The following is a 15,129-nucleotide window of genomic DNA, read 5'->3' as shown; positions in this document are numbered from 1 at the left end:
CATATCTCACAATAATGTCGCTTCACGCTGCTCTTGCATATAACACCCGAAAATATATAATAATAATAATTATATTAATAATGATAATAGTAATAATATTAATAATATTAATAATAATAATATTAATAAGCCGGTTTTGTGTTTCTTTAGTTATATAACACGTTTAGTGAGGATTTTGTGCTTCAGCCCCTCTTCTTCTTTCCTTTTGTTGTTTTCATTATTCGACATTTTGTTTTGAACATCGAACAGCCATATTTATTTACTTTTTTCTTTAATTCTTCTTTAATATTCGTTCCGGCTAATATATTACGCATGTATGTATTTGTTTCAATGTATTTTTTATTCTCTCTCTCTCTCTCTTTCTATATATAGATATACGTATACACAGACACACATGTATATATAAATACAGAAAGAAAGATTTTACTAAATATCGCGTGTGTCATCACATAGTGCGTTTCGTAACTAGTGCACAGAGAAACTACTATATTGATAATATCCTTCCAAATAGAATTAATTTTTTTGTTTTTTATCCAGAGTTTCCGCCCCTTATACACACTCTTTTTATTTCTTTTTTATTCGTACGTTGCTTTAGATTACATTTTTTTCTTGTGTTATTTGCTTTAGTTTAGTTTAGTTTAGTTTATTAGTTTCGTTTCTGGATTTTGTTTGTTTGCTTTTTTCTTTAATACATATACATATATTTTTCTTTTGAATCATACACACTCTTGATCGATACGGCCGTTCAGTCTTACGAAGTTCGAACGTACACATGTATGTTATGTTAACCTTGAAAGATTTCTATGTTGCTCTTCGTCGGAAGGTTTAATAATAATATAAATAGAGCTGGGCTTGTAGTTAAAGTGGGGGAAGGGAAAGAAAGGAAGATAGGTTCAGAGGAAAGTGGGGGATACGCGGAGAGTGGGGGTTGAGGGTAGATTTTAAGGAAACAGACGACCACCAAACTTCGAACGATTTAGTCGTCGTGTTTCTCTCTTCTCGCGCACATCATTTACCGATAGAAAGATTTTCGTTTTATACTTTTCGATTCTTTTCATTGTCTTTTCCTCCTTTTTATTTCTTTCCCGACGCAACACGACAATATCACGCGCTTTTTATTTCTTTTTTTTTCTCTTTTTTTTTTTAGAAAATACACTCGTAAGAATAAGAAGATTGAAAAAATCGTATAATCGTATAGAAACAACTCGATGCTTGTTTCCTCTCTTTTTCGCTCTCTCTTCTTTCGTCCGTAATTTTTTTGTTCTTTGTTCTTTTTAGTAGCAAGTTTACAAACAGTTTGAGATAACTATTATTATTAGTAGTTAGTTTTACAAGGTTCGAAGAAACGTTTCGATAGGTCCGTATTTTAACACGGTCGTCGAATTGGTTTTTTTTTTCTCTTTTTCTTTCCTCTTATTTTTCTTTTTTTTTCCTTTGTTTTCGATATATATAAAAAGATGAACATTTTAGTGGCATACACACGTTGGAGACGTTAATCCGGAAAGATTTATAATAGCAGCACTTTTCTTCCTTTTCTTTTCTTTTCGTTTCGTTTCATTTGATTTCCGAGTTTTAACTTAAACGATACGTCGTAACAGAATTGATCAATCTAACGTTGTTGCTGTCGTTTGTTTGTTTGTTTGTTTGTTTTGTGTCGATAGCTGCGCTTATTCTCACATTTTTCGATGCGAGTTTCGATTTTTATTGTTACTTCGTTTCGAAGGTAATCATCAAAAGAAGGCATTAAATATTATAGTTTTCTCGCAGAAGCTTTTCTCGAATTTTTACCGATCAAATTGTTTTCCTACCTTCCCTCTTAATTCCTCATTCTCTATCCTTAGAACAGTCTCGAAACGATAGTTCTTTATTTTTTTTTCTACACTCATCTTATTCCTTCGTTCGCGTGATATTGTTCCTTCCTCTTTCGTTGATTTGCGACAAAAAATTCTCTTGCGAGACTCTACTCTAAGAAACTTAGTTGGAATAAAAGAAAACATAAACAAATACAATCTCAAACGTAAAATTCATAGAATAATAAATAAGGTAATCATTGTTACTTAAAGATTTACTACGTAATAATTATTGAAGGACAAACGAAGACAATTCACTTGTTTATATGTATCAAATGATAACGATGAGATTCCTTTTCTCCGAAGACAATAGAATATATTATCAAAAATAGAATAAAATAAAAAAAAGAAAAAATGATAAGAAAGTTGAACAAAAAAAAATTATTCTTCAACGTAATTGTCAAATACAAATGAAAACAAAGTAATATTCATCAAAATCTTATAGTCTTGAAATTTTTGTCGCAAACGAAATTCCGATTTGATAGAAGTATTTCTCTCTCTCTCTCTCTCTCTCTATTACATTAGGTTCTGGTATTACATTAACGTACCTTTTCTAACAGTAATAGCTAATGTGTTGACCGAGCCTAAGGTACATATATAGCAGCGATGCGATCATTTTATAAACAATCGGTATCGACAACAACGTTCGCAAGATAGGAGAGACAGTAAGCTCGGATAATCCTGAGGCGTTCTTATTATCATCGTGGTTTTGCGCGAAGAAGAGCATCGAACTGAGTAGATATATCTATATATAATATACACACGCACACTCACACATACACACATATATATAAGTATTTATATTATATTAATTATAATTATTATATATATACATATACAGCATGATATTTATTATATTAATATCGATATAATATATATATACATATATATATATATATATATATGTATATATATATAGTATGTATTATGTATGTATGTATGTATGTATGTATGTATGTAAGTATGTGTACATATTAACGATCATTTATCGGTATGGAAGTGTGAGGTCGCATTGATTCGCACGAATTGATTGCGTGTGTTTCTCAACGATATGCAACAGCAAACGCTCCGGTAATTTGTACAAAGTTCGTACAACCAGAGATAGACAAAGAGAGCGAAGCGAGGCATAGATATAATGTTTGCGTGTGTACGTTTTTCTGTGTTTCGTGTATATATATTTACACACACATACACGAAATATATATATATATATAATATATATATGTATATATTTCTCTTTAATCTTTTTATTACATTATACAGTTTTAAACACACGAACACAGATTAACCATTTACTGACTCGATTCGAGCTCTTTTACATTCGATATATTTTTTATTTTTTATTTTGCTTTATATTCGTTACACAGCCTCTCTCTCTTTCTCTCTCTCACTTACTTTTAATATAACGTTACTTATCAGATCCTACATCTTAAACATCATCATCATCATCATCATCATCATCATCATCATCATTTTTATGATTAGTTTCATCATCATTTTCAGATCACGATCAATTTTATGCAAAACATACATACGTGAGAGTTTTCTATAACGCATTCGTGTATCGGTAGTTCCCGTTTTTACGAATGAATTTATTCCAATCTCTCTCTCTCTCTCTCTCTCTCTCTTTTTTTTTATTCATTCATTCATTAACTATTTTACCTGCATAAAGTGAGAGAACTGACATCTCTCATAGATGCAATATAATAAACATGACATCTTCTATTTTTGACAATTTAATTTTTCCCATCGAAAAATTTCATAAAAATAATAATAATAATAATAATAATAATAATAATAATAATAATAATAATAATAATAATAATGATAATAATAATAATAATGATAATAAGTATAGTAAGTATAATAATAATAAGAAGAATAAGAATCAGAATTAGAATAAGAATAAGAATAAGAACAATAATAATGATGACGATGACGACGTTAAAAATAAAGAATAGATTTTTTTTTTGGATATAGGTTATATTACTTAAAAACAGAAAAAAAAAACAAAGAGAAGAAAAACCAATTTTGTTTTTATAGGTGAAAAATTCATTTAACACAAGAATTCGTCAAGCGGGAACTACCTGTATATATGTATGTGTTTCTCACAAACTGTGTTTCCTTTTTGTGTACCTGTGTGTCTTCGATTATATGCAATTTTTCTTTTTTTTTATATTTTTGTTTTATTTCGTTTAGTTTCGTTTTAGTATTATTACGAGCTAACGGCTACGTAGCAGTGTTCCTCTGCAATGTTACCTAGTGGTAAAATTAATACAATAACATATGATGTATTTACATTAACTATCTACATTATCTACACATCAACAAACGGTTAGATTTAGTTGTAGTGAGTTGTTTCATTATCGTTTTATAATATTTTAGTTTTATCCACGTTTGCTGCTCTTTTTCTTTTTTTATATTTTCAGGAATATATATATATATATATGTATGTATGTATATATATCTCCTTTTTCTATCATACCATTCTTTTTTTATTCCTTCGTATTTCTTTTTTGTCGTTTCGTTTTTTTTAAATATCTATCATCATCATCATCATCATCATCATCATCATCATCATCATAATCATCCATCTAAATCATTCGCACTAGTCTCGCACTCTCTCACTTTCGTTCACACGATTATATCGTCGCTTAATAATGGCGTCACAATCTCTTCGAAAAAAAGAAAAAAGAAAAAAACGTCTCATAATTTCGCGACTAGTTCGAAACAAGTTATCATTGTACAAAAATGCGATCGTCGTGTTCCTTCGACTTCTCTATTTGATTTTTTCAATTAGCAATGTGACGATCGTTCGCAAGAGTGTAATAATAATAATAATAATAATAATAATATAATAATAATAATAGTAATAAAAAAAAAGTAGAAGAAAAAAAAACAACACACGTACACGCAAAATGAAATAAATACGCAAACTTAGAAAAAAGGAAAAAAAAACAGGACAATTAACGTTAATAATAATAATCATAATCATAATATTAATAGTAATAATATAATAATAGTAATAATATTAATAATAAAATAACCGATAGCTACACAGTCCGTGATTTAAAAGACTCTGGCGCTACGTTTCCGAGAATTCATGAGCCTCTTTTCTTTTATATTTCTCTCTTTCAAAACCTCTTCATTTTCTTAATTCTCTACTACCGTCATCGCCATTATCTTTTGGCAGCTCTAAAATAAAATCTGTATCTCCTTCTTATCTCTCTTATTATTCTTATTACAACGGATCTACGTGGATCCTTCGACCTTTCAAAGACACGCGGATTTCTTGATCCATCGATTGAACTCAGTATTTTTATCATATTTCCTTTCTGCTCTTTCTCTCTTTTTTTTCTTATATACTTGTTTGTTAATTATTATTATTATTATTATTGATTTTTTTCTTTAAAATACCCTTAACTGTGTATTTGCGTAAACGACAATCAAAGATTATTAATATTTTAATCTCTTCGGGCAAAAGTGTGGTCTCTTTGTTATTTCTGTTGTTGTTGTTGTTGTTGTTGTGTTGTTGGTATATATTATTGATAGTATTGGTGTTTATTTTATTTTACTTTTTTGTTGCTTCCCGTCAAAAGATTAATTCTTCATGTCTTCGTCGTGTCCTCTTCTTTATGATCCCTCCTTAGAGATTTGGATATCACTGGTGGAGAGAGGTATTCGGATTCAGGTTAAATTAGGCTGCGGTATGGGGGGCGAGGTAGCAGATGAATAATATGAGGCCAAATCCTATATAAACGCCCAACATTCCAAAGTCTTAACTACGAAGTCTTCATGTGGCGCCAATGGTTCATTCCCATACGTGCTACATGATTGTGTCCTTCCTTGATAGAGATCACCGTCCAGCCAGAGTCCAAATTTACCACTACAAATAATATTCAATGTCAATTTTTGTCAGTTTATTCTTTTTCTTTCTTTCATTCTTTTTTTAAGTCTGTCAATATAAGAATTTATATATAAGGTGAATATATAGGTGTATATAAATATTTATAAATATATTTATGTAATATGTATATATACATATATACATACAATTACATATTAATTATATTATAATTTTTTTATTATAATTGTTACATTATAATATAATTGTATATTAATCCTATATATGTGTGTGTGGGTATTAACAGTAGCAGTTATATAGTTATATATAGTATATATATTTTTTTATTTAAGCATAAGAAGACTTACTCTCCGGCACCTATGGCAAGGCTCTCATTGTTGCCTTTGATGAAGTAAAGATTGTCACCAGTCCAATTGAAAGCTTGGAACCTTGGTGTGAACCTAAAGAGTAAAGACTCTCCTGTACCATAAAAGTGATCGCTCACGTGTAGAGCACAAGAAGTCAATGCTCCAAACACCTGCAACATTAATTATTATTACCTGTTGTGTTTGTATAATATATATACATAAAAATATGAGAACAAAGAAGACTCAACTTTTAACAGATGTAATATTAACTCTAATCAAAGAGTTCAATATCTATGTGTGTGTAAGTGATCACTTTTTATAAATTTCATTTATTTAATACGTTTCATAATTCGAATTAAAGAAAAATATGATACAGTAAAAAAATATATAAATATATCTCGTATCAACAAAAATATATAATTTTTCATCACTTTTGGAATAATCACAATTACTAATAAGAAACTTAATTTCATTTTTTGTTGATCCAATCAGATTTTTTGAAACTCATTTGTTTATTATTAAAAGGAAAAAATAATAATAAATAAAATAAGAAATTAAAAAGAAAATAAAACAAAAAAAAAAATAATAAAGAACAGAAATTAGGTAATACTTACGTTACCCTCGGTGTCCTCGATAACGAGCAGAATCGGGCTTTCAATTTTGCCCATTTTTCTGTACATACTGTTCAGACTAAAGCCATGTTGGCTCGTACTGAATACCAACGTCCAAAGGTAGCCTTCCGCTCTCGCTGGTAAATGTCTGCATAAGTGTTCTCTGTGTTCGTCGCTGAGAATCTCCGTCGTACCAACAAGATCCGGTACAATTATATCATTGTCCAACGAGACTGCGCTATTCGCATATAGAGCTCTTCTAAGCTCCTCGCTCATAGACAACACCTATACGAAATTAGAAATAAATCATTTATAGATATTCACGTAAAGAGGCACAAAGAATGTAAAAACATGAATGATAAAGCACATCGTGCTTTTATTATGAAAATTTGATAACACGAAAAAAGAAACCATTGGAATCAGTTTTATCGAGCACATTGTCGAATTTTCATTTATTTGTTTTTTATTTATATTCGTATAAAAATAATTAATGAGAATGTCAAAATGAAATTTTCAATTTGATCAAATCTTGATCATACAATTGTATTTTTATTTTATTACGATTGAATAAAATTTTACGAAGACTATCGACATATTATTCTCGCTATAGATGTATATTTTTTTTTCTATTTTTTATATACAATTTTTAACGAGAAATTGTAAATTTTGTATGTTATTTTAATCGATCAAAAATGTGCATATTCTTTTTCTCTTTACGCAAGAGAATAAGGTATATAATTAATGATTAAAAAAATTTGAGTTCTTGACAATGTATTCGATTAAACAGTCTTGATCTTTCAAAAATTACACGATGATATCGATGATTTCTAATCCTAATCTAAATCTAAACATAGCTATAAACACTTATGGCTAGGAATTCAAACATCGTGTTCTTCATTTTGTTCTAGTTACAGTCGTTTGTATGAAGGTATAAAGAAGTTTCGTGTTTATAATGTAAAATGTGCAAATTCTTAGGGCGATGCTGTGATTAAAACGATATTTTCTTAGATGATAATTAACAAAAAGGACATTTATTAACAAGGATGTATGATAAGCTAGAGGCGAATAAATTTCTTGAATAAATTAATGATATAGAAGATTTAGTATATGTATAAGTATACGATATATATACACATACGATATGTAAATATACATATATGATTATACTTGATGTATATATTTTCTCTCCCACAAAGATTTTTATATATGTATATATCATGTGTATTATATACATGTGTGTATGTGTGTAAGTGGGAGAGAGAATGAAAAAGAAAAAAAAAAAGAAAAAGAAAAAGAAAAAGAAATAAATCTTTTATCACCCCTCAGAATTATTTGTCTAATAAACATATTCACGAAATTAGATCGATCTAATTAAGAATTTGTAGATTCAGTAAAAATTTTCTTTGTAAAATCATTTATATAATCATCCTTCTCGATTAATCGAACACAAATAAATCGATTTATCTGACGTATTAAAAGAAATAATAAAGAAGAAAACGAGAATGAAAACAAGAAAATAAGAAGATAGAGAAGAATCAGCATTAGCGAGCAATATTTATTGTCATTTTGTTCTGGACCGTCTTTTACAGTTGATTCATCGTTTCGAATCGCAAGGCGCATTAAATTGCATATAATATAATATGTACATACAGCTGGCAATTCAAGTTCATATAACAAACCGATAATAAGACCATCTTAATACATATTGCGTTACGATTAGAACAAAAGAAAAGAAGAAGAAAAAAAGAAAAAAGAAATGAAATGATGTCGTAAGAGGCTTAACATGTCATTTTAATATATTATGAAAATTTACATCATAATCGAGACTTTTCTTTTATGGTGTCTCATCTATATTTAATTAGATAGATCGCCATACCGCAATTTTATATCATACCGCGTTACTTAAACGGATTTATTTGTCATCATCGTTATCCCGCAAATTGTTATTGCCTATATTATTTTGCATTTGAATTATCAAGGATTTACTGCAATAGGTCATTACGGTATCAACGTCGACCTTGTTCAATGTTATATCAAAGATCAATTCTTTTTTTCTTTTTTTCTTTTTCTTTTTTTTTCCTTATTAAAGAAAATACTTAAATGCGATCAGTAAATCTTTCGCTTCGAACAATTTTGTTTCCTTTTTCTCTTCTTTGAGAAAATAAATGATCGATTCGATTTTTTTTTCTTTTTCTTTTTCTAACTTTTTTTTTCTTTTAACACTCATCATTCAAACATCGTCTTTTTAAATATATTCTTTACAAGAATAAAAGTGTGTTATTAGAGTGATGTAATATTAAAGTTGCAGAGAAGAAATAAAAAGGGACAAAAAATTATCGTTCAATATTGCAGTTTCGAAGATAACGAAAGTAAAAATTTCAAAGATAATTTTACAAAGATAACGAAAGATTATCGTATAAAAAAAGAAGAAGAAAAGAAATAATATAAAATATATTGAAGTGATGTAATTGTAATATTATAAAAATTAAAAAAAAAAGAAAAGAAAGAAAGAAAAAACAAAAAAGGAAAAGAAAAGAAATATTCGTTTAATACTGCAAATTCTTATAGTTTAATATCAATAAGAATGAATGATATTCTGATCGTGTTTGATTTTCATCTTTGCAAGGATAACCAGAGATCGTCGTGTGAAGAACAAGAAAGAGAGAAAGAGAAAGAGAAAGAAAAAGAAAGAGAGATCAGTGTCAACGACAAAATGGTCATGGAGGATTGGATCGTTCGTTGCAAATAGTATGACGACACATTCCAGTTATCTTACGTACGATCCTTTCGTATAACATTACACGCACATATTCCATTACATCGTATTTATATATATATATATATATGTATCTACATTACTACTAATAAGTAACTACGTTAGATTCGATCGATATAAAATACATATGTTTAAAAAAAAAAATGGATACAACAAGGATAACAAGATGTACAACAACATTTTAATATTAAACGTTTCAAATTAATAGTTCTAAGATAGAGAAAAAAATAATAGTAATAATAATATTATTAAAAAAGAGGAATAAATAAATTTGAGAAAATAAGACGTTCTTTGTTTCTTTAGGACGAGCGAATGTTTAAAATGAAAATTATTTAAATCGCGATTAAAGTTTTTATTTGAAACCTCTGTAATGCAAGCTTATGTTTGAGGTAACATATTAACATACATACATGTATTTATATATTTTTATATTTTATTCCATTTTATTGTAACGATATTAATTGTTACTTTATAACCGAAGATTTTCAGTATGTTCTTTTTTTTTTGTTTATTAATTTTTATTAATTTTTATAGTTTTAGTAAAATACGATTGTAATTGTTACGTTATATAATGTTATTTTAAATGTAAAAAAGAAACTGATGTTACATTTATATTTAATTCATTTGGAATGTAATGAATAAGAGACAATTAAAAAATAGAAAAAAAGAATCACCTCGAATAGAAAAATAAGAAAAAGATTATTCTACAATAATATGTGTAATGTTTTGAGGAAATTTTGTAATCAATTAAAAAAATTATTAATGATTCCTTCTTTTATCATTTTACTTATTCATTACATTCCATGTTTCTTTTGTAAATAAAAAAAACAATTCAAAGAATTTTATTCTAATCATGAAAAAAATATAGATACTCATTCGCTTTTGCTTTTTCTTTATCTTTTCTTTTCTTTTCCATGAATACGATGATAAAATAGAGAGAGAGAGAGAGGGAGAGAGGAGAGAGATAGATAGAAAAAAGTCGCACGAGGTCAAGGTGATAAAAAAGTATGCGAATTTTTTGATACTCTAGACACTCGAGGCATCGAAGAAGAATTATCATGGTTATCTTTCATCTTATTAAATTCGCTTTGTTCGTACACGTCGACAAAAAGTACTGAGAGATACTCAGAGATCCCTTTATTAAATAACGATCGATTGTACGACTGTACATTACGAATGTTATCGTCATTTGATAAGACATCAATATTCCAAGTCAAAGTTCACGTCTCGTTTATTATTCATCTCGTATATATTTATTGTCATTTAATTAAATATATATATATATATACATATTAAATTAATAACAATATTAGAGAGAAATCATATTTTACATATATGTACGTATGTATATAAAAAAAATAATCTATTAATGGTAATTTTTTTTTACATATACACACATATATATAATATTATATAATTTTAATTACTATATAATTTTAAATATATAATATGCTGTATATACATATATATGCAGAAAATGTTCTAATTAAAAACAATTGTTTATTATCGACAATCAAGAAATTTATATTATCCATATAATCGCGGAATTAAAAATAAAAAAAGATAAGAGAATAAATGAACAAATAGGTAATAAATAAAGAATATATAAAAATAAATTAAACAAAAAAAAGAAAGAGTCGATCATTCATCTTGGAGTATTTGCTTCTTAATCCAAAAAATCTAATTATCTTGCATACGAAAAATATGACTAGCATCTTATCCTACTCTTCTTGTAATCACATTTATTATCAATATTAATTAATCTACATATACATATATATACAATTATATCGTTCGTTGAGTATAAGAAAACCGAAGATTTCGAAAACAAAAGCGTATGTTTTAAGTATCGAAGGATTTAACGATTAACATCGATGTGCTCGCGCGCGCACGCACACACAAATTAATACATCGTAATTTGTCATATAAGTTACCCGTGAGTTTGTCTCTTGATGCAGTACATTTCAAATTTATATCCGTCACTTTATCTATTTAACGTTAATTAACATGTCGTACAATGATGGAAGAGAGAGAGAGAGAGAGAGAGAGAGAGAGAGAGAGAGAGACAGACGGATAGAGAGACACATACGCAATCTAAAGACATGATACGAACACATCTTGTCTCGTGCATCATCATGTACTTATACTTAGGACAATGTCGATGGCATAATAACATTCATCCTCGTTTGTTATGCACCATGCAAGCAGAAACCCATGTGCTTCCTTCGCGAACGTGAAATTTAAACCGCTAGTTAGATACACGATACTTGTCAACGTCCATGATCGAAAACCGAGTTCATACATATGTACACGTATACATAAATGTGCGTATGCGTTATATGTACGTATATAATTTTTAATAAAAGCTAGACCTTCGGTATAATGTATCATAAAATTATAATCATTTTGTTTATTTGTTAATGAATTATTATCGAAGGATATTAATATCAGAGATATTTAGTTTCGTCAACTTTATAACAATTCGTTTTTAATATAGATTTTTATGAGAGCATTCATTTTAACGTAACATTTGAGTTTTGTCAGAACGTTGATAATATATTATATGATATTTCTTATACAACTAAATTTTATATAAATCAATTTTTATATTGTATTTTTTGTAATTGTACTTTTATATAATATATTATTATTATAATATATTATTGTACTTTGTATATGACAATCTCTTTTAACAACAACAAAACAAAACTCTTTTTTAATATTTCAATTAATAACAAATTGTCAAAGATCAAAAATCGATTAAAGAAAGAGAAAAAAGATAAAAGATAAAAGATAAAAGAAAAAAAAAGAAAAAGAAATAAATTCTTACCGAAAGCATTCTGGAGGAATGTTGAAACACGTAATTAAGAATTGGACAAGGATCGGCGAACATAGCGTTAGGCGTTAGATCGACAAACGTTTTGATGAAATATCGTCTCTTCGAAATATTTTTAACACTATGTAGGACTTTTCAAAATTTTCAAAAAAGATATTCTCTTTCAAAATTATATCTTATTACACCTTATAAAACTCAACCGAAATTGTGCGTAACAACGATTCGATTCTCGATTCGACTGTTCCGAACGATCGAAACGTTCGATACTGAGTTTGGAGGCAAACTTACCAGCGGATTTCTTTAAATGGCCGTCGCGTTGCAAGGAGTTTGTAAGAAAAAACAGAAATTTACTCTCTCACTCTCTCTCTCTTTCTCTCTCCCTCTCTTTCGATTTAATGTCAAGTACGTATAAATTCCATAGAGTAGCAACGGGGATCCTTGACGACCTTGAGTGCATTATTCTCCAATCAAGATCGTCCTTCGATCTTTCTTTCCTTCCTTCCTTTTCTTCTTTCTTTCTTTCTTTCTTTCTTTCTTTCTTTCTTTCTTTCTTTCGACGCTCAAAGATGCAATTAACCACGAATTAATGAACTCTAGGTAAATAAGAGAAGCGTTTTTACGTACGCGAATAAAAACTCTTGAGCATTAAAAAGAATAATAATAATAATAATAATAACAAAGAAAAGGATCAAAAAGAATCTTTGCTTGTTTGTTCGATAAAAACGATCGATAAATATTTATCAATTGCTTTCATTTTCTCTATCGTTATATTGGAATCAAGCATAGTCGAATACTTTGAACGTGTTACACAGTTTTACTTAAAATATGTGTAAAAAGAAAAATATATATATATATGTTTATATATAATAAGATAAAATAAAATATAATATATAATGATAATAATATCTGAAGAGAAATTGAAGTAATTGAATGGAAAGAAACCGTGTTAAGTCGTGTTAGAACAGAAGGGGACAAAATTCCAAGTCTGCGTCAGAGTTATGTCATATTAGTTAATTATCGCTACCATAACAGGTAGACAACAAATTACTTTCGATTGCGAATTAGGTACTCTGCTCTACCGTCTAGTCGAAATTTCCTTCTGATCACATTCAACACCTCGATAGTCGCTATAGAAAGCGATATATATGTGCCAGAAAGGGGACGAGATTAATTTCCTCCTATCAATTAAGTGCTATGTATAATTACGTAATTTCAAACGCACGTCTATGTATGTATATGTACGTACGTAAATAGAAATGAATATAAGAGCGCCATATATGTATCTATTAGGAATACGTTCCACCATTTTTAATGAATTACGGACAAACTGACAAAGTTAAAAATAAAAACTTATTACTATATGTAAAGATGATCGTCTAAATATATTTCCTTGTAAATATTCTTCAAAATTGTGATATATATATATAAACTTGATTTTTCTGTAGAAAGAAAAAGAAGAAAAAAAAAGAAAAGAGAAAAAAAAGGGACAAGTTCGTAAAAGGTATTAAAAGACGACGAAGTAACGAACATAAACTTTCAAGGAGATCAGGAAATGAAAGATTAAATGCGAAGGTATTCGTTATTGACAATCGTCGAGGAAAAGAAATAATAATGATAAAAAAGGAATAAAAATAAATAAATAAATAAAAATAAAAGGAAAACGATCTTCATAGAAATGTAGGCAATAGTAAAAATATTCGATGAAACTCGCGAAAATCTCATAGCAATCTTTTCACGTGAAATAGATATTATAAGAGATAGATATTATATTGCGAAGTCAACATAACTTTTCATCTTCAAACAAATAAAAAAGAAATAGGAAAAATACTAAAAAGGAAAGATTTATATAAATGTAAACAAGTTTTAAAATAGACATTATACAATTATTATCTATGTTATTGCGAAGTCAATCATTTTCCATTTTTAAACATAAAAAAAGAAACAAAAGGATATATATATATAAATTTTGAAATATAAACTATGTAATTATTATTAATAATTAATTCGCTGTATCATTGAGAATAGCGTCAAAGTTATTAAACAGGCTTTAATGAAAAGAAAAAAAAAAGAAAATAAGTAGAAAATGTATAAGAAAAAAGAAGAAAAAAGAAAGAAAATGTTATCTGAACCGATATTGACGGTGTCAAAAGTTCAATAATTCGAACAATATTAAAATGAATGAAAACGATATATTATGATTCGCATTATTTCTGGTGCAAGGATGAGAACGTTAATAGAACGGTTTATGTTGATAAATAAACTTGATAAACTCTAAATGATGTATGAATGATTTCTGTGTAACGAGAAACGTCTGATAATCAGGTTACCAGCAAATGTTAAATATATTTGATTATGCGAGAATGTTCGTAACGAAATAGAATAAATGTCAAGGATTAAGAGATACGTTCAAAAGTAGAGAAAAAATATGTTCCTCGTATCTTTTTTCTTCTTTTTTTTTTTTGTTTTATTAACGTAAATTAACGTAATAAAACGTTATTGATGAACGTATTGCTTTTTTCCCCTTGTTTCTTGTAAAAGAACACGGATTGTTTATTAATGCTTATCTTCAAAATGTTTCTTTAACGTCAGATTTATTTTTTTTCTTTATTTTTCTTTTTTGTCTTCTATTTCTATTTTTTTTTTTTTGTTATTTAAAATTGTTCTTCGTCCTTTCGTAAGACCTAAATGTCGATGGAAAATAAACGTGTGTAATTATTCTAGGAAAAATAAGAGAAAACGAAGCAATAGAAAAATTATCATCATACTAATTCATTTTTAAATAAGACGTATTGAGATAGATACATACAAACGCACATTCATGCGAATGTAGATACTTCATATGTA

The 15,129-nt window shown here is 28.0% G+C and overlaps 1 protein-coding gene across 9 annotated transcripts in view; it reads right to left on the bottom strand.

Moving 5' to 3' along the window:
* Positions 1 to 3,869: 3,869 nt before the first annotated feature.
* The window catches only part of LOC127064992 (TLD domain-containing protein 2), a 103,428-nt gene continuing 92,168 nt past the window's right edge, over positions 3,870 to 15,129 (bottom strand). For all 9 annotated transcript variants that reach the window (XM_050996752.1, XM_050996755.1, XM_050996756.1 and 6 more), the window contains 3 exons: positions 6,677 to 6,958; positions 6,063 to 6,232; positions 3,870 to 5,736 (listed from right to left, as the gene is read on the bottom strand). In XM_050996752.1, the coding sequence (XP_050852709.1) occupies positions 5,601 to 5,736; positions 6,063 to 6,232; positions 6,677 to 6,958 (588 nt within the window). In that variant the 3' untranslated portion in view covers positions 3,870 to 5,600. The remainder of the gene's footprint in view (positions 5,737 to 6,062; positions 6,233 to 6,676; positions 6,959 to 15,129) is intronic.

The sequence above is a fragment of the Vespula vulgaris genome, chromosome 7 (genome assembly GCF_905475345.1).
Source record: "Vespula vulgaris chromosome 7, iyVesVulg1.1, whole genome shotgun sequence".
Lineage (NCBI taxonomy): Eukaryota > Metazoa > Arthropoda > Insecta > Hymenoptera > Vespidae > Vespula > Vespula vulgaris.
Note: the sequence above shows the minus strand (reverse complement) of the source record. Positions and strands in the feature narration are given on the sequence as shown.